Source organism: Camellia sinensis, chromosome 7 (assembly GCF_055761805.1).
Source record: "Camellia sinensis isolate YWXY chromosome 7, ASM5576180v1, whole genome shotgun sequence".
NCBI lineage: Eukaryota > Viridiplantae > Streptophyta > Magnoliopsida > Ericales > Theaceae > Camellia > Camellia sinensis.
The window spans coordinates 19148387-19172573 of record NC_138967.1 but is presented as its reverse complement, the minus strand read 5'-3'; the positions used below and the strand labels follow the sequence as shown (position 1 = coordinate 19172573).

Below are 24187 nucleotides of genomic sequence, written 5' to 3'. Positions count from 1 at the left end.
GAATCAGGATCCTATCTTTGAGGTTCCTACTTGACTTCTTATTTGCTAGGCCATTAGGCCCATTTTTAGGCCTAATTTTGATAATCCGAACCGTTCACATTTTAAGATTTTTTGAGTACATCATACATGTAAAAAATTAAGTTGATTGGATATCAGAAAGTATGTGTTCGGAAAACTAACTAAAAATTATTCACTATGCTTGGTTATCATTTTTCAAAAATAATTTTTAGAAAATTTTACTTTCGTATTTTTCGTGTTTTTTTTGTTTTTACTGAATTTTTTTAATATTTTGAGCAAATTTTTTTTTATTTTTAGACATACCTAACATAAATATACCTAAAAAGTAAAAAAAATTGTAAAAAACTTTTTAAAAATTCACTAAATACTAAAAATACAAAAAAATACGAGAATTCAATACATTTTTTGTATTTTTATGTATTTATTACTTTTTAAAAATATTTGTTCACAATTTTTTTACTTTTTAGATACATCTAAGTAAGGTGCATCTAAAAAAATAAAAAAAATGTTTAAAATTTTAAAAATATTCACTAAACTAAAAAATTCAGTTTTCAAAAAACTTAATTCAAAAAATTCAAATCAAACACACTTTTTTTTAAAATTTTGATAAACGGTATTTTGAATACATATTTTCTGATATCCGATCAGCTTAATTTTTTATAGATATAATATATTCAATAAATTTTAAAATATAAATAATTTAAATTATCAAAATTAAACTTAAAATTAGACTTAGGCCTCGTTTGGGAACAGGCTAATTTAGTAACTTTTTGGCTATTTGGCTAAAAATGTAGGTACAAAAAACTTGTATGTTTAGGATGACTTTTTGGTTAATTACGAAAAGATGTGCAAAAAGTAGAGAGAAAAGAAAATCTTTAATTTTTTGGTATGAATTATTGACTTTTTGACTAATTTAATAACCTTTTGACTAATTGACTAAAAAAATAAATCTCCAAACGGGCCTTAATAACTCAACAAATAGGAAATAATGTAGGAACCTCGAGGGGAGGATCCCCGCCCTTTTTTTGATCTCATCATAAAAAAGACTCCCCCTCCCTCTTTTCTGATCATATCATGAAAAGACCTAGCCCATTTTCTTCTTCTTCGACAAACATCGTATTCTCTCTCGTATCTCGTCTCTCTATCTCTATCTCTCTTTCTCTCTCTCTACCCAAAACCCTACCCATCTACCGACTGCGACCTTCTCATCGTCCGACGATCTTCTCCATCGGCGATCGAAGATCTGCTTTTTTTTTTTTATTATTATTTTTTTAACTCCCTTTTCTGAGAATCTCAGCTTAAAACCTTAACGGTTAGGGCCTACCCCTTTCTTCGACTGAAAGAGGATCGCTGATCATAGTGGTGGTGAGTTCTGTTTTGTCTTCATCTTTCCTCTTCTTGTCTTCTTCTCCTGAATATCTAATCTGTTTTTTTTTTTAGTTTTTTTTGTTTTGTTGCAGTTCTGAAAGCAAAGTGGCGGTGAGATGAGATTAGAGTGAGGGTTCTACACACACAGAGAGAGAAGCTTACAGAGACTCAGAGAGTTAAAAAACCAGAGGTTTGTGATTTTGATTTTATATCTGTGTTTGTGATTTTATATGTGTCTGTTTGATTTCTATCTGTGTCTGTCTGTGATTTTATATCTGTGTTTGCTCTTCTTCTCTCCTCTTCTTCTCTTCTCCTCTTCTGTTTTTCGTTTCGTCTTTCATCTTATTCTCTTCTCCTGTTCTCTAGTATGTCACTCCACACTGTTCTCCGGTATTGGTTGATGAAATTTGTAATCATATCCAGTCTATTGGTTGATACTCCACGCAAATTGTTGATTACAAACTGGTTGAATACTCTTTAATTTATGGCCAAGCTATGAAACACAATACCCAATTTTTTGTTGAATATTTTGCTCTGGTATGTTAATGTATATGCATTATTATTTACCTCTTAAACTAATTTATGGTATGTTCATGATTTGAGCAATTTGTGTTATAAACTGATTTAGAACTGCTTGGGAAATGAATGCTTTAGGAACTACTTGGGAAATGAATGATTTGGGAACTACTTCAGAAATGAATGATTTTGGAACTGATTTAATAGTATTACAGTGCTTCCATACAAAATTTGTGTTTATAAATTGATTTAGGAACTGAAAATAAAAAGATTCATGACAGTTGCGAGAGGAGGGCATTTGAGATATTCAAAATGAAAATAATAGATTAATTTTTTGACAGCAACCTCTCAGACAGGTTTCTTAGATAGTTCATTGGTTACTTATGCATATTTATCATCTTTTTAATGTTTTAGTCCTTCATGTATTACTTATGTAAGGGCATGTTTGATTGGGTGGATTAGAGCATGGGATTAGGATTATTAATCCGTGGGCCCAATTATCTCATGTTTGTTTTAACATTTTGGTTTAGGATTATTAATCCAATGGATAATTAATCCAACAAATTTGTAGGATTATTAGTAATGAGGTAGGGGTGGGATTATTAATCCAATGGATATTAATCCAATGGATATTAATCCAATTGGATAGTGAATCCTACACTAATTTAATAGGATTATTAATACTTCACTATTAGTCTTTTGAATCAAACATGACCTAATAGTATTATGTAATAGTATTACTTGTTCATGTTTTTTTAATTGTTCATATTAGTCCTTCATGTATTGATTAATAAATACATGTGTTTTTTTTTTTTGTATGTTGAAAATTTGTAAAATTTCAAACCGCCAAACCGATTCGTATCTATCCGCCAATTCGCCAAATCCACATCTGCCGGATTGGCGGACGGATGCGGATTGATTTTCTCCAATCCGCCAATCTGGCGGACAGATGGGATGGTGGATTGGAGGTTTCGTGGCCGCAACCGATCCGCGCCCACCCCCTATCTATAATTGTATTTCAGTAAAAATAATGGTGAGATGAATGTTGATCTGTGCAGGCATTAGTGGGATGTGATGGTTCTTTTTCAAGATTGTAATTTTTTATCCCCCATTTGTAATTGACTGGTTTGCTTTGCTTTGAAAGGACTGAATAATGTAATTTGATGGCTTAGTGTCTATTTTGTTTGCTAGAGCGCGTTGTTTTCTATAACTTCATAAATGTTTTTTCTTGTCCCATTGTCATCTTGAGAATTTTTAAAATTTTGACTCTATATTAAATTTAGTTGTCACTATTGATCACATCATTTGGTGTTATTGCTGCTATTTCAGAATGAAATATAGGTCAGTTTCAATTTGGATTGCTTGGATTTTCAGCTTGGTTGAATAGGTCAAGATCACATTTTATTACAAGATCATGTATAATGTCATAAAAAAGGGTACTTCTTATCTTTGTTTGGTTTTGTTTTCAATATATGTTTTTTGAGAAAAAAAAAAAAACTAGTTTGCTGAAAAAAATGAGAAAATTCAAAAAATCATTATTTTCATATGGTTCTCTATTTTTGGGTGAAAATATATTGTTGCTGTTTATTTTCGTCAAACCAGTTTCTGTTTAAATAATAATAATAATAAAAAAAACGGAAAACATATTGTGAAAAATAAGTGAACAGAATTATTTGTTTCCCTTTTTTGGCTTGAAATGGAGTGTTTGCTTTCAAGGGGTTAACTAATCTGTACATCTTTCAAGATATTTTCACTCCATTATTGCACTAAATATTTTTTTGGTTGAAATAATAGATTAATTTATGGAAGTTCCTCTCTAGGGTTTTATTTTATGTATCATGAAAAAGAGTTATGTCAACCTTTGTACTTATTAGTAGGCTAGTAGTAGCCAACCTTGTTTCTATTTCTGCTTCATGGTCATGAATATATATGTTTTTATCACATTTTTGTAGAAAATAACAGTGCTGTTGTATTTTCTTCCTCTTTTTACCCTCTTTATGTTTGCATTTTAAAATCAATTATGTTGCCTGCATTCTTGTTGAGCCATTTTGTTGTGGCCTCCTGATCAATCTTTTCAACCTATATAGATAGTTTTATTGTGCCAATTATTCAAATGTAGTAACAGTTTAAGAACATATTAGTTAGATGAATTTGAAGATAATTCTATTCACTCTGAAGTAACTGAGTATACTATGAGCTTGTAGCTCTATTTTCATCTCTTTTTTTTTTTGTGTGGATAATTTCATCTTACTGGGTCATTAGTATATTTCTTACAAATGAAGCCTTGTATGTAATGATGATTTTTTTATGTTCCATGTGTATAGGAATTGTATGTGTCTGTTATGTTGCTGGGGAATGTCTGATGGAAAAAGCTCATTTATCTTTTCTACAATTATCATTGTTTTTGTGGGACGTTTTGATGTTTTTCATTAATATTTTCAGGTTGCATTGACCATCCTTTCCTCTTCTTAATTGTTGTTTTAGGTTTCTCTGAAAGGGAGTGGAAATTCAAAATGCTGCAAAATGTCCCACATCAAATTGTACAATCACCAGCCAGACTAGGCCTGCCAAACCCAAATTCACCCTCTTTACAAAACCCTACCCCGCCTAAATCCTCCTCCCAACTCCCACAGCCTCAGCTCCCCAATCAACAATCGAATTTGTCAAAAGCCACGACCACCTCCTCAACTCTTCTTCCTCTACTTCCGCCTCTCTCTAGAGCCCAATGTCTTCTCCTTCAAATGGCCTTCCTTGCATCTCGGCTCTTTGAGGTCTCGCCCAATAGGTCTCATTGGCTTAGTGCATTCCGTGGCTCCCTTCCTACCTTTCTATCATCACAAACCCAATCCACAACATCAGTTCAACCAGACTCCTCGCCTTCCACCACCAGAGAAATCCTCTCCCTTTTTACAACCCTTCAAACTCAGCTCTTCGAATCTGTTGCAGAACTTCAAGAAATTCTTGATCTTCAAGATGCTAAGCAGAAAGTTGCTCGTGAAATCAGGTCAAAAGATTCCGCAATGCTTTCCTTCGCTAACAAACTTAAAGAAGCCGAACGGATTCTTGACATTCTCGTCGATGATTATTCTGATTATCGCCGCCCCAAAAGATCAAAATCAGAAGATGATACGGATGATTCTTGTACCACAACTATTTCTGCTCAGCTGAATTTATCTGACATTCTATCATATGCCCACAGGATAAGCTACACAACATTTGCACCGCCGGAATTTGGTGCTGGGCAGGCACCTTTGCGTGGGGCACTACCACCTGCCCCACAGGAGGAGCAACTGCGCGCTTCTCAGTTGTATGCATTTGCTGATCTCGATGTTGGTTTACCTAAATCAGCAGAAAGCAAGGAGAAAACAATTGAGCCATTCATTGAAGCTCCTCCTGCACAACAGCCAGACTCGAATCCACTTGCTAATCTCACTGGAATTCAGGGTCTGATTCCTCCAAATTTTGTGATTCCATCTGGATGGAAGCCTGGGATGCCTGTGGAATTGCCTAGTGATTTACCGATGATGCCTCCACTTGGCTGGAAGCCTGGTGACCCAATTCCGCTGCCTCCATTGGATACTCTCCCTATTGCTGGTAGAATTGAGGAGCAACAACCACGACCCATTCCTGCTCAAGGAATACCCAAAGTACCTGAACCAATACAAGTTCGGCATGTTCAGCTTGATATTGATGATGATAGTAGTGATTATAGTAGTGACATGGGAAGCTCTGATGATGAAGATTGACAGTTGACCAGGTCTACTTTTGAGTTTTCTGATCTGTTTGAGGTACTTGAGGTAGGCACACTTGGAAGTTGGACTCGTTCTACCCTTGCAAGGTGTAACTAAATGTGCAATGTTTGCATTTTTTAGATCAATTTGCTGTTTAAAATATTTTGTATCTTACTGGGATTCTAGAATTGGAGTTTTTGTTTTGATTTTGGGTTACATAACTTGAATGCCTAAATTATGAGTTATGTGTTGAAGTTCTCATCCTCACTCGAGAAGTCTTCGTAGGTTTCTGTTTCAAGAAAAATATGATGCGAATATTTACTTGGTGTTCGTGACGTCCTATGTTTGATCAAGGTAGTGTAATATTCGATCCAGATTGCTAATATTTGCTTCTTGAAGTTCTAGCTGACAATGAATTGTTTGGTTTATTGATTTTAGGATGTGCTCTCTCGTCTTTGTGTGGTTTTGTTTTCAGTATTTTGAAATTTTAAATAGCAGTGCTTAATAAACCTCGATATCATGGATAACTCATGTATAATTATATGAAGAGGGACCTAATAAAAATCTTTAGTTGCATAGATTTGTTATATGGAAGCTCAAAGGAATGTTTTGTGAAATGATTGAAGTTTCACAAATTTGTTTTCATACTTGGCTTCTGTGGAAATAGAGCATGTTTTATTTTTATTTGTTTACTAGTGGTCTTTCCTACAATGCTGATTTATATGCTTATTTAGGCTTTGTTTTGGGAAGTTGGTTTTTAGTCATTTTTTTTGGTTTGTAGCAAAAGTCAAAAGTTGACTTTTTTGTATTTTTTTTCATTTGAGAAATTGGTTTTTAGCCAATGATGAAATTACAATTTTACCCCTCATGAGTCAAAATGTGTCACATGAGTGAAATTGTAAATATTTTAAACTAAATAGGGGTAGTTTGGTCATTGTATTATGATTTGACATCATCAACAAATATTAATCAAAAAAGCCAAAAGCAATTTTTTTATCAACTTCCCAAATCATTTGGCTAAAAAAAGCCAAAAGCTTGAAAAATTCTATTTCCACACATTTGATTAACTCAGGACACATATTTTTTCTAAATTTTTTTATTACATTTCTATCATTCTATCAAATTAGTAACCCACCCTCCCTTTCTCTCTCGCTCCCTCATTCCGGCCTCAAATCCACCCCTTCCACTCCCTCCTCCCACCCCATCCGCTCCCCAACCACCTCACGGCAGCGCCTCAACTCCCTCCGCCTCGTCCGCACCTCCACCGACGTCGAAACTCTCCCCAAAACCGACACTGCCCTTGTCGAGAAATCGATCAACACAATCCTTTGACTTGTGATTTATTTGAATGGTATCTTCTTTGGCTTGTGATTTATGTTTGTTTTTTTTTTTAATTTTTATTTTATTTTATTATTATTATGGATGATCTAGTCATTATTGAACTTCAATGCTTTTGGCATTTGTGATACAATGGTTTATGATTCATGAAATAGAATTTTGTATGTCATAATGTTTAAATTATAATTTGGGTGAGGTTTTCATGTTAAACTCCTATCCAATTTTTTTTTGAAAGTCACCATATTCGGCATCTGTTCCCGTGCTTATTAGAGAGTTGATTTGAAAGTCACCATATTTGAAAGTCACCATATTTGTTGATCATCCAATCAGTCAGTATAAAAACTGTTTGGATCTCATTTATCAGAATATTGATGAAGCTCATGACTCTTAGAAATGTTTTGGAATCAATTCTTTTTATTTATTTTTTATTTTTTGGGGAGGTTGGGTAATGGGTTAAATTCAATAGAATAGTATGTCTAACTGGCGTCAGCTTTTACTTCAATTTGATTTAAAATATATATTTTTTGGGACTTCCAAATTGGCACTTGGCATTTTCTTACACTAGCATTAGTTCATTTTTGTGCTTTAATGTAATGTGACAGTTTGTAATTTAGTTATTTATTGTACTACCAAGTTTTCTAAATGAATATTAGTTCTGCTCTCTTCTTCTGTTTCTTATTCCCCACACCATGCTTCCCTGCGCTTGCCCTTACTTGGATAGCAAGGCTTGAAGGCCCAGATCCTGTATAAAGGAGGTATAAATGAAAACGAAGAGGAAAACTTGAGATAATCATCTCATTTAAAAAGATCAAAAAAGAAGGCCGGTTAAGGAACCCTTGAGTACCCTTGCATGTTGCCCCTGGTGTAGCTAAGGTGTTTCCTGCCCTTTTTGGATAATAAATTGCTTCAGATGGAAAGGACCAACAAGCTGTGGTAGCCTAGCATTGCATGAGACTTCTAGAAAATGAAGTATAGTTGCCACCATCCTATGTTGTTTGGTTGAGAGTACTTTAGCACTCTTCTTGACACATTGACAGAGTTCCTTTCCCACAACTAGATGGTTCCTAGGTTGAAATTTTTAGTCTAAGAATCAACATGACCAAATGATTTGAAACTGCTTTTGGACCATTTGATTTGTTGAACTGGTCAAATCCCTAAAACTTCTTTACCCTAAAAAAATAGCATCATTTTTTTTCTACTTTTTTGTGGTTGGATTTATTGTTTTTACTGTTGTATTTTGTTCTTCATCATAGCTGGCACAACCACTTGTTTCTTTGTGTTAGCTTCTTTTTTTCTTTTTATAGATAATTCCAATTTGAACATCTGAACAATGTTCAGTACATGCTCTTTGTGTTACTTTGCTAAATAATTTCATTTGTAGATCCGGAGTCATGCCCAGAAATACTTTTTGAAGGTTCAAAAAAATGGGACAATAGCACATGTGCCTCCACCTCGCCCAAAGCGCAAAGCGTCTCATCCTTACCCACAAAAGGCACCGAAAAATGGTTTGTCCCATGATGACAATGAAAATACATTTGGAAGACTTCATTTAAACCTTTTTTCGTTATCCTGACATGCTATTACTTTTAAATTTTTGGTAGTTTTAGTGCCATTGCAAGCTTCCATGGCTAATCCTTCTTCATTGAATTTACTTGCACCTGTATATTCTCCATGGGATGACACTTCGATGCTTATACACACTCCTTTGGGTGGAATCATGCGATCCCAAGATGAATACAATCTTCACAGAGTTGAAGGCATGCTTAAGTTTTTATTTTTATATTTTTTACTTGTTCATAGATATTTATAGTATTCCTTATTTAAGGGAACTTTCTTGCACTTATTATGGCATACAACATTACTGATTCAGTTGATATTAGATCGAAGGGGGTCCCAAGGATTAGTAACAGCAGTATTGGTGCAATTGGAAGCTCAAGTAGAACACCACCAAGTTCTGAGTTACTGAAGCAAGGGAAACAAGATTCTTTGCTTCATGGTAATCTCCTTGATTGTATCTTTCTTTCTAATTTGATGATGGTTTAAAATAGCCAATCATGGTCAAGTTTTAGGCTTACAGCTGTAGGTGGCACAGCTTACTCTCTTCATATTCTGTCCTATGTTTTGCACCTTAGATACTTGATATCTGATTTGCATGTTATTACACTTCTATTGTACTTGGCCTATTTGTATTTTTGTAATGCAGCATGTGTCATAAAGCACTTTTGATTCAGCAAGGCACGATTTTAGGATTTGCCGTGAGATTTTCAGTTCTCAATGACCAATCATCCTGGATTATAGTGGGAAACCATTCAATCCCCAAGAGGTCATCTAAAACATATCATACTCATTGGGTGCTTATTTGGACGTGAATGCACACGAGGGTTGGTTTGGGATGTTCTAAAAAAGTGCACTTTTTGACTTATTGGCTTATATGGGTTGGGGTTGGGGTTGGGTTTGATGTGATGTGTTAGAGAGGTGATGTGATTTAAATAAGATGATGTGACTTAAATAGGATAGTGACTTTTTGACTTTTTGTATTATTTAGTTTATGCCAAACCAACCCTTACTTGTGATACAGTGCATGCCATTAATCACCATTCAGCTACTTGGAGTCGCACGTGATTAATCACTATTCCCCTTAACAACCTACCTAAATTTCAATCGTGAGGGCTGATAAAAACCTAAAATGGTTGTGAAGCAATTATATTTTTCATTTCTAAAACAATTATGAATTTCTCCTTCCTCACCATATTATGTTACATGGACTTGGTTTGGTTGCATATTCAGAAGTTACTTTTTCACAATATTTCATTATTTTGAAGTGGCTAGCAGGCATGCACATACCTGTTCCATATTTGGTTGAAGCAAAGGGTCAGATGCATTTACTTATTCAACAAATACTTGAAATTCATGAATAGAAATCTCATTTGTTGTTCCTCTCATAGGCTTTTGTTTTTCAATTTTAAAAATCGTTTTGCAGGTGTACCAGATTTTGCTGAAGTCTATACCTTTATTGGAAGTGTCTTTGGTCCAGACACTAAAGGTCACATGCAGAAGCTCAAGGGGATGGATCCTATTAACTTTGAAACTGTGAGTTAGTTGAAAATTTACCAGTTTCTATTGTCTACTTTTCAAGCACAAGATGCCTCTTAGTGATATGATGTGTGTTTAAAACTCTTTATTTTTATTTTTATATATATTAAATTACGAGTAATTGGTGATGGAACCTCTACATAAGTGACTGTTGGCTCACAAATATCTTATATGCAGTTGATAAGAACATAACTGATGTATCTATGAGGAGAGGGGGTGTTGAAGAGGACCTAGCTCTTGGTGTTTCATGAAATGGAGATATGCAGTTTGGATTATTGTGTTGTTTCCCCCCTTGCCGAATGTGGCGAAATATATTTTAAACTACTAGCAATATTGTGACATAGGATTTTGGGCTGTAAAGGGACAGTTTGTTGAAAATAGTGTTGCTAAAATGATTGAATGGTCGCATTACATGATCCCTCGATTCCGCTTGGCCTTGTTCTCGCTCCTCTTTATCGCACCCACCCCCCCTCCCTTGTGGGCAGTTCCAGTGGCCCCTGATGGATATCTTATAGCGTGTTGAAACATATCCTGGTTCTATGCTACTAGCCCTTGGTTCTTATAAAGATTAACCTAAGCTATAAGAGCTTTAACATAGTGACTTGTGCCAATTTGTAATACCTTGGCATGGTCATGATTTGATGCCTTTCCCCCCTCCCACTGTCAGGCAAGACATTAGTATTGAGAACAGCTCAATGAGATTCTGTAAAAATACTTTTGCCTTTGCACTGGAAAACCAAAATTCAATGTGGAAGAAGAAGAGAGTGTTGGTTGTTAGCAATGACATCTAAATTTACATGAGATTGAATGTTGTGGAGTTATTTAGTAAGTTTTGGTGGCATGCACTCACTCTTGTTGCTTGTATTTGCACAAAATCGCCTGACAAACTCTGTCGATCTTCAACATGAAATCCTAATCTTCTTGTCAATGTAATGTTCATATATCATGTTGCTGGCTGGGTCAATGCAATGTTCTACATTCTATTAGATGGATAATTTATTGGCAAGTGAAAGTCTTGATTTCTTGGTTCCCTGGATGTGTAGGTTTTGTTGCTGATGAGGAACCTCACCATCAACTTGTCTAGTCCTGATTTCGAGCCCATTGTAAGTTTTCTTTTTCTTCAATACTATGATGGATACTTCATTTGACACAGCTCTTTATTTATGGTGATGAATACATATTGTCATGTTGTCTATAATGCCCATAATTTTTTGGACTTGGCAGAGTTACAATACATTTTATGTTAATATTTTGTTCATTGCTCTTCTATAAAGTTGTAGCTTGCTGTGAACTTGCATTTTGGATGAGTCAAGTCGGAACAAACTTATGCCCTGGTCATTTGCAGGCCTACTAGTTTCTTCTCATGATGTTGGCATTTAAGACAATTTTGTGCAAATGTAATTATACAGGACACCGAATATGTAAAGAATTGGTGTGAGAAAAAAGAAAAGAAAAGAAAACAAAAGAAGAGAAAACAAAAGAAGATTGGCTTGCAAGTGAGTGAAGATACCATATAATTAAACAGGAACCAAATAGAGGATTTCAATATATGCCATTTTACTTTATTTTGTCCACAATCACATTCTTAAAAATTTATGAAACCTCTTAAATAAATTCTGCAGTTTTGACATGTAGATGATTTCATTGGCCGGTGCAGAGAAAGGTCTTGTCATCATATGATGTCAATACCAAAACTGTAGGAATTGCCGCAGGGCTTCTAAGTTGCCATGTAGTAAGTATTCCCCTTTACTCTGCACTACAACCAATCAAAAAATGGGGAAAATTTTCCATTTTATGGTCACTGGGCTAACATCTAACATCAATATCTGTGTTTCTATGTCAACATTTATAGGTGAGAAGACTGACAATTCTCAAGCGGCATGCTCTGAAATATACCGAGTTCAAGGATATATAAAAATGCTGCTACAGCTGGTACAACTGGAGAGAATTACCAGATGAAAAGAAAACATTCTCCATTCTAGTGATCTGGGTGTATGTATTTCTTGTAGGATCAGGTTGTGGCAATATTATCCTTGTTAAATAAATAAATGTCATTCTCAATTTTGTGCAGCATAACTTGTCAAGTCAATGTAGTAGATTGTATGTATTTCTTGTATGATATGAGTCTTTCTCCTAGCTGAATTATGGTGATTTGTATTTTGTTGACTCCATAAAGTGATTATTTTGTTTTTTTCTTTTTTGGTTGGGCTAGAAAAATAATAAAAAATAATAATAATTGTTTTTTTTTTTTTTTTTTTTTTTTAAATCAATCGGTAAGAGAATATTATAATAATTTTACAAATATCAAACACAATTACACCAAAGTAGTTTTGTATTTTATTTTTTAGTTGGGCTAGAAAAATAATAAAAACTACTTTTTTCTAATTTTTATCAGTTGATAGGGGAATGTTACATTTTTACAAATATCAAAGATAGTTGCACTAAACTAAACAATCTAACAGGACACTCCTAGCGGATGAAAACAAATTTCATAATAAAAAAGAGTACAATTTATTTTTGGCAAAGAATAACCATTCAGCCACTTGATTAAAAGTGTACAACAGTGATTCACTGCACGGTATTTTTTTCATAAATTTTTGAGATAATCTAGTTTGGGCTTGCTAACATAGTTGGTTTTAAGGTATTTGAGAATAAGTTAAAAAAAGTTAAAAAGTTAAGGCAAATATTAACTAGTGTTGACTGTGCATTGTGATGTGATGATAAAAAATATTTTGAAAATAATAAAAAAATTAAAAAAAAATGGTTCAAAGCAAGTAGAAAAAATGTTATAAAACTCATGAAAGTTGTATTGAATTCCGCATTTGTTAGTCTTTTTCTTGTGTCTTACAGCAAGGAGTTATCCTGTCTTTTCGAAATTTCAATTAGATTATATGCCTTTCAATTCTATTAGTTGTTTTATTTAATATATATATAGGAGAAAAATGAAAAAGAGTAGATAGATAACCGATCAATGTGTTTGGTTTGAGTTTTTTGGATTAAGTTTTTTGAAAATTAAATTTTTTGGTTTTCGTATTTTTTTATTTTTAGTGAATATTTTTAAAATTTTAAACATTTTTTTTTTTAATTTTTTAGATGCACCTTACTTAGATATATCTAAAAAGTAAAAAATTTGTGAAATATATTTAAAAAAATTAATAAATACATAAAAATAAAAAAATGTACTAAGTTCTTGTATTTTTTTGTAATTTTGATATTTAGTGAATATTTAAAAGGTTTTTTTCACAATTTTTTAACTTTTTAGGTATATTTATGTTAGATATGTCTAAAAATTAAAAAAATTACTTAAGATATTAAAAAAATTCGGTAAAAAGAAAAAAACACGGAAAACAAGAAAGCAGAATTTTATGAAAAGTGTTTTTGAAAAATGATAACCAAGCGAAGAGAATTATAAAAATATAGCACATAGGATATGTGGCGGACCTGTGATAGTTTTTTTTTTGTAAGACACTTGTTATAAAACCCAAAAGTTAAATTGACAATAAAAAAAGTCAATTTATTCTCTTTATTTTTTTATACATTTTTCATAAAAATAAATAAAAAAAAGCTAAAAAATTCAGTTTGCAAATTTACCCTCAAAATATATATGCACATGTACTTGGGTCCTAATTCAAGACTCTACCAGAGCTCAAGAGAGAACACAAGTTTATCAAGAGAAAGCGAGAAACCCGAAGCCCTTGAAATCGACTCTTTCAAATCGTCTTTATGATGGGGAATATGAAGACGAAGCATAAACAAACCCTAAGATGAATCAGATGAAGTCGAAACCCCCTAAACCCCACACACGAACCCTAATACGAAGCAAGCAGATGAACAAAACGAAGTTTCATATTGCTCAAATCGTTTGAAAATCCATCACGCATCTGAAAATCCAAGTTTTTATTTCTCTAAAATCATATTTCTGATGATGGAAAATCGCTTAAAATTTGCTTCAAATTACTTGAGATTGCTTGAAATTTATTTGAAATTGCTTGGTAATTGTTGTTTTCAGTCTTTTTTTTTTTTTTGGTGAATTTTGTTAAAAAATATTATTTTTTGTTTGGGAAAGTTTTTGTTGGCAATGGCAGCTCCTTTGGCAGCCCAATGTGGATGCTCTAAAAATCCTAAATTTTTAGGAATTATTGTATTACATAGATTTAGAAAGATTATAAACAAAATTCAATGATCCATTTGAGAAACCTTATAAAATTGAGGAACAACATAGAATGCTAGAACTGTAGGGAAGAGTTTGCACTCAAAATTCAGAAACCCCACTTGAGGAAACCCAAGAATTTGAAGAGTAATTGCACATCTATAATTAGCACTGGTCAGCGGATCTACCGGCCCGCCAAATCTGGCCGACCCGACTCGGCATCAAATGGGTGAATGCGTGGCACACCTGGCAGACGGGTGCGGGCCAAGATTTTACATGCTGGCGGGTTTGGGCCGGATAACGGGTGGCCCGCCATGCACCCTGTCCCGCCGTTTGTTCCCAGATTTTGTTTTTTAAAATTATTTTTTAGTACGCCCCCCCTCTCGAGTTGGGATCCCCTTCTTGCAATTCTCCTTGCAACGGCTGAGATTAGCCGTTGCAATATCCAATAGCTGATTTCAATTTCTTTATTTTATTTATTTATTTTTTATGGCTGTTGGATTTGCAACGGCTAATCTCAACCGTTGCAAGGAGGATTACAAGGAGGAGCTGCAAGGAGAGGATCCTGTCTATTCGAAATTTCAATTAGATTGTATACCCTTTCAATTCTATTAGTTGTTTTATTTAATATATATATATATATATATATATAGGAGAAAAAAATAAAAAAGTGTAGATAGATAACCAATAGAATTATAAAAATATACCACATAGGATATGTTGCGGACCTGTGATAGCTTTTTTTTCGTGAGACACTTGTTAGCAAAACCCAAAAGTTAAAAAGACAATACAAAAAGTCAATTTATTCTCTTTATTTTTTTACACATTTTTCATAAAAATAAAAAAGAAAAGCTAAAAAATTCAGTTTGCAAATTTACCCTCAAAATATATATGCACATATACTTGGGCCCTAATTCAAGACTCTACCTGAGCTCCAGAGAAAACACGAGTTTTTCAAGAGAAAGCGATAAACCCGAAGCCCTTGAAATCGACTCTTTCAAATCGTCTTTATGATGGGGAACATGAAGACGAAGCACAAACAAACCCTAAGACAAATCAGATGAAGTCGAAACCCCCTAAACCCCACACACGAACCCTAATACGAAGCAGGCAGATGAACAAAACGAAGCTTCAGATTGCTCAAATCGTTTGAAAATCCATCACGCATCTTCAAATCCAAGTTTTTATTTCTCTAAAATCATATTTCTGATGATGGAAAATCGCTTAAAATTTGCTTCAAATTACTTGAGATTGCTTGAAATTTATTTGAAATTGCTTGGTAATTGTTGTTTTCAGTCTTTTTTTTTTTTTGGTGAATTTTGTTAAAAAATATTATTTTTTGTTTGGGAAAGTTTTTGTTGGCAATGGCAGCTCCTTTGGCAGCCCAATGTGGATGCTCTAAAAACCCTAAATTTTTAGGAATTATTGTATTACATAGATTTAGAAGGATTATAAACAAAATTCAATGATCCATTTGAGAAACCTTATAAAATTGAGGAACAACATAGAATGCTAGAACTGTAGGGAAGAGTTTGCACTCAAAATTCAGAAACCCCACTTGAGGAAACCCAAGAATTTGAAGAGTAATTGCACATCTATAATTAGCGCTGGTCAGCGGATCCACCGGCCCGCCAAATCTGTCCGACCCGACCCGGCATCAAATGGGTGAATGCATGGCACTTGGCGGACGGGTGCGGGCCAATATTTTACATGCTAGCGGGTTTGGGCCGGGTGATGTGTGGCCCGCCGTGCACCTCGACCCGCCGTTTGTCCCCAGATTTTGTTTTTTAAAATTATTTTTTTGTACGCGCCCCCCCCCCCGAGTTGGGATCCCCTCCTTACAATTCTCCTTGCAACGGCTGAACATCCAACGGCTGATTTCAATTTCTTTATTTTATTTATTTATTTTTTATGGCCGTTGGATGTTGAAACGGCTAATCTCAGCCGTTGCAAGGAGGATTGCAAGGAGGAGTTGCAAGGAGAGGATCCTGTCTTTTCAATTTCTTTATTTTATTTATTTATTTTTTATGGCCGTTGGATGTGGAAACGGCTAATCTCAGCCGTTGCAAGGAGGATTGCATACTCTTTCAATTCTATTAGTTGTTTTATTTAATATATATATACGAGAAAAAATAAAAAAGAGTAGATAGATAAAAAATAGAATTATAAAAATATACCACATAGGATATGTAGCGGACCTGTGATAGTTTTTTTTTTTTCGTAAGACACTTGTTGGCAAAACCCAAAAGTTAAATAGACAATACAAAAAGTCAATTTATTCTCTTTATTTTTTTACACATTTTTCATAAAAATAAAAAAGAAAAGCTAAAAAATTCAGTTTGCAAATTTACCGTCAGAATATATATGTACATGTACTTGGGCCCTAATTCAAGACTCTACCTAATTCAAGAGAGAACACAAGTTTTTTAAAAGAAAGCAAGAAACCTGAAGCCCTTGAAATCGACTCCTTCAAATAGTCTTTATGATGTTAAAACAAAAGAGGGAAAAAAAATTTCCTGTCATTGGAATTGGAGAAGCAAGCCTACCATTTCACTTTTACTTCCCTGTTATAAGTTTTTTTCCTCCTATTATAAATGACATTGCCCACTGTGACTGTTGACTATTAACACAGAAACCACTCCTAATTATTAATTGGAAAGGTTAATGATGATATATTTGGATAGGAAGATCAAAACCTTAAAACAAAAGAAAAGAAAAAAGAAAATTACTGCCATTGGAATTGTTTTCCTGTTTAATCACACAAGAATGGCTCCATTTCGAGTCCCGGCAGTGGAATTTATGCGTTTTGTTATTGTGTCCAAGTTCTAGTAGTATTTTTAATTTTTTTAAAATAAATCACTAACTAATAATAAAATAACATATGAGTCAGTAAATCGTACATCTCTACGCCTTGTTTGTTTTGGTAAAAAATATTTTTTAAAAAATATTTTTCATATTTTCTCATGTATGGTATAATGAAAAAATGAAAATCTACAAAAAAATATTTTCCATGATCAATGGAAAACAAGCATATTTGGGCAAAAATATAATTTTCACTTTTAAAAGGTGAAAAACGTTTTTTGAACTAAAATTTTACCAATATCACCGCACTACTACCACTATCAATATCACCACGCTCACCGTCCCCGTCACCGTCACCATCACCGCCACCGTCACCCCACCACCACACCACCACCTCCACTTTCACCTTTATTCCACCACCACAACCAAATATAGAAAAATATTTTTTAAAAATAATTTTTTGTAAAAAATAATTTTTCTTAAAAAATATTTTCCACCCAACGGAGTCAACCCTTCATGGGGCACATTATTCACTTGCAAATTAATCTTTCAATAAAAAATAAAAAAAATTATTCCCAACCGTAAGTGGTATGTTAGAAATTAATAACATGACACTTGTGTGATATTGATCAGTTATAGAACTGCATACTAATATTACCCAAAAATGTATAATTTTAATTATAATTAAAAATTATCATAAATTTACCAGAAAACTGCATAACATTTACAGCAAAAATACGTACATACCAAAAAACTGTATAACAATGTACAAATAGTTTAAGAGGTGTGTCCGGAATATTTTCTTAAAAATTTGTTTATGAGCTTAAATTGATTTGTCATTTAAAAAAAAAAAAGATTAATTCTAGGTTTTTACAAAAAAAAAAAAAAAAAATTCACTTTGCTTATTTTTGGTTTTCCAAAAATATTTTTCAGAAAATTTTACTTTCTTATTTTCCGTGTTTTTATTTTTTTTATTTTTACTGATTTTTTTTTTAATTTTTAGACATACCTAACATAAATACACATAAAAGGTATAATTTTTGTGAAAAAATATTTTAAAAATTCACCAAATACCAAAAATATGAAAAAAATAAGAAAATTTAGTATATTTTTTTTATTTTTATGTATTTATTAATTTTTTAAAATATTTTTTCACATTTTTTTTTTACTTTTTAGATACATCTAAGTAAGGCGCATATAAAAAGTAAAAAAAATGCTTAAAATTTAAAAAATATTCACTAAAAACAAAAAATAAAAACTCAGTTTTCAAAAAGTTAAAAGGCAAATTACAGTGGTAGTTCCAATAGTTTACCCATTTTATCATTTTAGTCCATATTATTTCAATTTGATCAATATTGCCTCTGAATTTTATAGATTGTGTCATATTAGTTCAATAAATAACATCAATTAAGTTTGATAGACGAAAAATTAAATGATGTGTTAATTTGGTCATTGTAGTTTACAAGATGAGTCATTTGGTCCATGTTGTTTTGACTTTCCTATAAACTACATGGATCAAATTAACACATTCTATAAACTACATGGACCAAATTGACACATCATTTGATTTTTCGTCCATTAAACTTAATTGTCGTTATTTATTGGACTAATATGACACAATTCATAAAATTCCGATGCAAAGTTGATCAAATTAAAACAACATAGACCAAAATGATAGAAGGGGTAAATTATAGGACCATTTGCATAATTTGCTCAAAATTTAATCCAAAAAACTCAAACCAAACACACACATTAATATTTAATTAGTTTGTTTAATATGTTTCTAGTTTTTGGCATTTTTAATGATTTTTTTGGGTATGCAAAATTATTAGTTTTTTTTTTTTTTTTTTTTTTTTGGGCCAAGATGTAGAGGTTAGTTTGTTAATAAATTAAATTACAACTAAAGAAATTGTCGCTACTCTATCCACTCGAAATCTTATCATTTCTCTCATCACACCATAAGGTGTGACTACAAAGCCACTGGGCTAAATTCAATTCTTATTAGTTGATGTTTGATGAGGACTTTAATGTTGTATAGGAATTTTGTTCAATTCAACTTGGTTTATTAATCTCATATTGGATTTTAATTAAATAAATAAAATGTGTAGCGGAATTGATATTATTTCTAATATGATTGTGGATTCATGCTATACAATACTACACACACTATAAAAAGTCTTGAACATTAGGGATGCAATTCGGACAAATTCAAATAGGTTGAAAGGATGTTCAAATTTAGTCCAAGTTGTGTTAAAAGCTATCTAGGTTCGTCCAGACCTGAATTATAACCCAATGTCGTTTGTCTAAGCCTGACCCGAGTTATGTCTAAATTGCACATAAATTAGATTTTTTTTTTTTGGTTTAGTTAAGTTAATTAATTTGCTAAAATTAGAATCTATTTTTTTTTATAAAATTATTAATAATATCAACCAAATAATTTATATAATATGAAAGAGATAAGAATTGAAGAATCAATATGCCATTACCGTGGTCTTTACAATTTCTGAGTGAGAAAATAAAAATGTAAGCTTTTCTTATTTATATGTATATTTAATATTTATATATCTCATTTGCGTGGTGTCTTTGCCCAAGTTTACCCAAATTTAATTTGGACTATTAAATTTTTGTCCAAACTCACACCAAATTCAAATTCATTTGGTTCAAGCACTAAAAAATTCAGACTGAGCTCAGGTTGTGGGTGATTCTATTTACACCCAAAAAATCATTCAGTACACTCAATTTCTTAGTACTCCCTATTAAATTATTTAGAATTATAATTTACTCTTAATACACTCTATATTTTTTTCACAAATTACCCTTTCACATAAAATCATAATTTATGGTATACTCAAATAATCAACAAATCAATTCAAAAAATTCCTCCATCTCTTCTTAGCTATGGGTCTCTCTCTCCACCCCCTTCTGTATGTATATGTATATATCGTGAAAAATCTTAAATCCCCGAGATATTGAATTGTGATTATCAATTTTAACTAGTAAATAGCAATCCCAATCAAACAATCAAAGACAAATTCATACAACGATTTTACGTGAAAAAACCACAATTGGAACGCTTCCAAGTGTGATAAAAAAAATCATGGACCAAAGCCACAAAACAATCCACTAAGAAAACACAAAGATACACAAGTGTATTCTCAATTATCTAGCGAATCCATGCCCCGAATCGAACCGACCCCTATGTGTCTCTTCCAGCCCCATCTTCACCTCGAAATTGTCATGTCTAACGTTAAATCCACAATGCTGATGTCGAATCCATGACAATGAGTCACTCAAGAATCCACCAAAGTTTCAGGCTCAAGTTCCACGGAATATACCAAAGAACAACTCTCTCTTTTGTGAATAAAAAAAACTAAACAAACTCATTGATATAATCTACTCAATTCATAATTAAACTTTCACAGAAATCAAAGGAAAGAAGCAAAGAAACTCCAGATGAAAACCCTAATACCCAAGAAGAAGATCTGGAAGCCGTATTCTAAAACCTGACTGAATCGCAACTTTTATAGCAAACAGATCTGCGATCTTCGCTCGAGCGCAAGAATGGCAGCTCAAGTGGACTGACTAAAATGTGTGTTTCAGAGCACGAATCTACGCTTGAGCATAGGAAAAGCTGCTCCAGCGGAAAAAAACAAATCCTAGCACTTTTGAAGACAGTTCAAACTTCAGGAATCAAAGATTCTCCGCTCGAGTGCACAAATGACCGCTCGAGCGGTCAACCAACTTTGACTGGCAAACATGATAGGATTAAAATCACAAACTCCTCTGCATAGGCACAATTCGGATTAGATTCACATGTAAAAACTCATAGCTTCACTAAAATGAAAGAACGAATAAAATTACAACTGAAAGGAGATTTGTCAAACGGGATTGCTAAGAGCAAAAACCTAACATATCATATATATCATATATGGATTTCATTTGGGTCTCTTGAACTTAGTTGAGTAAGGTTTATTTTTCATCAAAAGGTTATGCTCTCTCTCCACAGTTGGATACTTGTTTTTTTCTTTTTTTTTTCCTTCTCTCTAGTGGGTTTTCCTAGTTTTTTTCCCTCATGATGATTCTAATGCTTTTTATGGCTTCATCGTTTCTAGATTGTTGTTTTGTGAAGTGGGTTTTCCATTGAGACATCAAAATGTTTCACTCTTTTTTGAAAATCTTATCATAAAGATTAGAGGATGACTGACCAAATTGTTCTAGGGTTATTTTTTGTGGATATAGTGGTGAGTTTTGGTGGGATAAATTGAAGTTTTGGTAAGAGGAAGGAGATGAAGTGAAAATAATTAAAATTTGGAGAAAAAGATGAAGAGACTTGAATATAGGGTGTACCATAAAAGAAAAAAAATATTTTAGGATTTAATGTGTATTGTCCTTATTAGTAAATTAGTATTAGGGTATCGTTGGAACTAAAATTTCAAAATTTTCATGGGGCATACTGAGTTATTATTTGGGTGCAAATAGAATACCCCTCAGGTTGCTCAAGTTGAGCCCGCCCAAGTTGCACTTGCACCCCTATCGAAATGTCAAAAAAAAGAATTTTAGTGACAATTTTGAAAATATCCCTAATACATGTACTTTTATAAACAAAAAAATTTTATACCAGAAAAAATTTTACTTTTTGAGATAAAAAAATTACGCCAAATATTTATTCTCTAAATTGTATCTCTAAAATCTTAATTTGTTGTAATGACTATATAATATATAATTTTTCTTAAAATAGGGCGAGGCAATTGCTGTTCAACTTTTTTTTTTTTTGCACATTTAAGATATAATTAAAAATTGAATATTGTACCATAAGTTTTACTATAACTGTGTTTAGTTTAGAACCAACCAAACCAAACAGAAAATATAGCTTGGTTGAAATTACAATTCCACTATACTAAGAATAAGTAAATCAATTAATAATGAATAGTTAAAATAAACAAATATTTAATATTTTACACAAGTAAACAATAAAATATTATTTAATACAAGCGAACAAATGTGAATATTACAGTGACGTTTAACTCAATCTTAAACACAGCTAATATAAATTAAATTTTGTAACATAGTCAATAAAATAAAATCAACTACTGTAAAGTTCAACACAAGCTTCCAGTGCTTTGTTCACTTCCCTTTGACCAATATGAAATCAACTGCAAATCAAAATAAATAATGGTACTAGACTAACGAAGTGCTTCGATTGAATACTATGGTTTAGCCCTAACTTTTCTTTTGTTTGAGAAATTATTACGTACGATGAAGTCGATCTTAATAATTGTAATAAGTTAATTAAATGGAAAGATATCAATACAAATAGAATTTTATCCTGAGAGTCACGGGGTTTGAGTTCTTTTTTCGAGCAAAAAATGACTGAGAGCTCTAAAAAAGGAGCTCTAGCGAGTTCTAATTGTGGTGGGTTTCACTGTGATGTGATGTTTATGCTCTTTTTTTTTTTACCTTGTCATATCATTTGAGCTCTCTTTAGAGCTCTTTTTTTAGATCTCTCTATCATAGTTGATTATATAATGGGCTAAAAGCCCAAAGAGTTAGAGCGTAGTCCAAGTAGGCTTTTATGACTTGGACTCTACCCTCTAAATTAGTTATTGGGTCAGCTAGGGCTAACACAGAATGGATCAGCCGGGCTTTGTCTAAATGGTTATAACTTATGTGCTATCCCAAACACGGTAAGCTTCACAATTATTTTAGGTAGTGTAAAAAAAGTTTGTTTATTTCACCTATTATGAAAAGATGCATAAAAACTTGAGAAATAATGTGATCTAATAAGCTAATAAATTGACTTTTTCGACACTTCTCAAAAGAGGATTGAGTCTAATCTAGTTTTAAAAGAATTTTTAAATCCAAAGTCGTTCACTTGATACATATGATTTTTTTTTTCTTTTTCTTTTTTATTATTTTTTGGACTTGGGAAGTTATTAAATTCATTGGACCTTTATAATAATTATTTAAATTAAAGTCATTAACAAAATCTAATAATGGGGGCTTTTTAAGAAATGTTTAAATTGACCTTCAAAAAATATTTGAGTTTAATGATATATATATCATAATTTTCTAGCTTGTTCTGTAATAAAATATTAAAAAATTAAAGTTAATATTTTATAAATAGGTTGATCGTGCCTAAATGGGGCTAAAATAATAAAATACTTCAAAAATTAAAATTAATATTTTATAAAATGGTTGGTTATGTGCTTAGATGAGTTTTAAATAAATGGAAGTTACGCGTAGATTCTAATAGATAGACTTATTATTCAATAGGTCATATGATAATTAATAATGTTTTTCATCAAACATAATTAAAAAAGTCACTAATTGTTAATTTTCAGTGATAGTTTAAAAATTTTATCACAAAAAATGTCACCAATTATAAGATTTAGCGACAGTTTAAAAAAAATCATTAGAAAAACGTCACTAATTTTTAACTTTCAGCGACAGTTTGAAAATTGTCACAGAAAAACATTGCTAATTGTAAGTTTTAGTGACAATTTATAAAAATTGTGATAAAAAAAAAATTACTAATTGTCAATTTTTAGCGACATGTGCAAAAAATGTTACAAAATTATTTTTAGCGACTATTTTAGTATGACTTATTTTTAATAGAATTTTATAGGAATTAAATCCAACTATTTTGACCTACTAGTAATTTATCTTTTAAATAAAATAGAAATTAAATTTAGAATAAAAAGTACTAGAAATAGATTTGCCAAAAATCAATTTATTTAATATAATTATAAAATTTTGGCATTTTTAATGGTTTTTGTGGGTATGGGAATTTTTTAGTTGGTGTTTGATGGGAGAAGTGGTATAGGAATTTTGTTCAATTCTATAGAGAAGTGGGAATTTAATAAGTGTCTATCTCACATCGTTCCGTAAGTAAACTACACTCCATTACATAAGTTGACTAATTAATGAGGAGTTGACTGCTTGTTGACTAATATCATCCCTCCGTGAGTAAATCACACTCCACTATATAAGTTAACTAATTAATGGTGGAGTGACTTCTTGTTGACTAATTTCTTCAAATTAGGACAAGGCATGGGGAGTTGACTACTTGTTGACTAATTCCTTCAAATTTGCCCAAGGGATTTTTCTAAGGGAAGAACAAAATCGTAAAGCCTTGTGCTAATTTGAAATAGTTAACCAACTTATATAGTGA

The 24187-nt window shown here is 32.3% G+C and overlaps 1 protein-coding gene and 1 pseudogene across 4 annotated transcripts; both read left to right on the top strand.

The window, feature by feature from the left end:
* Window positions 1-1008: 1008 nt before the first annotated feature.
* Window positions 1009-8952, top strand: LOC114308135 (mediator of RNA polymerase II transcription subunit 4 pseudogene; annotated as a pseudogene). 3 transcript variants are annotated; one of them, XR_014335038.1, is made up of 4 exons: window positions 1012-1383; window positions 1479-1576; window positions 4387-5699; window positions 8852-8952. The product of XR_014335038.1 is annotated as a mediator of RNA polymerase II transcription subunit 4 pseudogene, transcript variant X2 (transcript). The 3 variants fall into 3 exon arrangements; XR_014335037.1 differs by lacking the exon at window positions 8852-8952 and adding an exon at window positions 5919-6070; XR_014335039.1 differs by lacking the exon at window positions 8852-8952 and having other exon boundaries at window positions 1009-1383; window positions 4387-6070.
* LOC114308190 (protein REVEILLE 8) lies at window positions 5711-12200 on the top strand (the record flags this gene model as incomplete). The annotated part of the gene is made up of 8 exons (XM_082880489.1): window positions 5711-5740; window positions 8353-8476; window positions 8573-8728; window positions 8842-8967; window positions 9952-10061; window positions 11108-11167; window positions 11722-11796; window positions 11917-12200. Coding segments are annotated over 8 exons (744 nt in total), but the record flags the coding sequence as incomplete, so codon positions are not given.
* Window positions 12201-24187: the final 11987 nt, after the last annotated feature.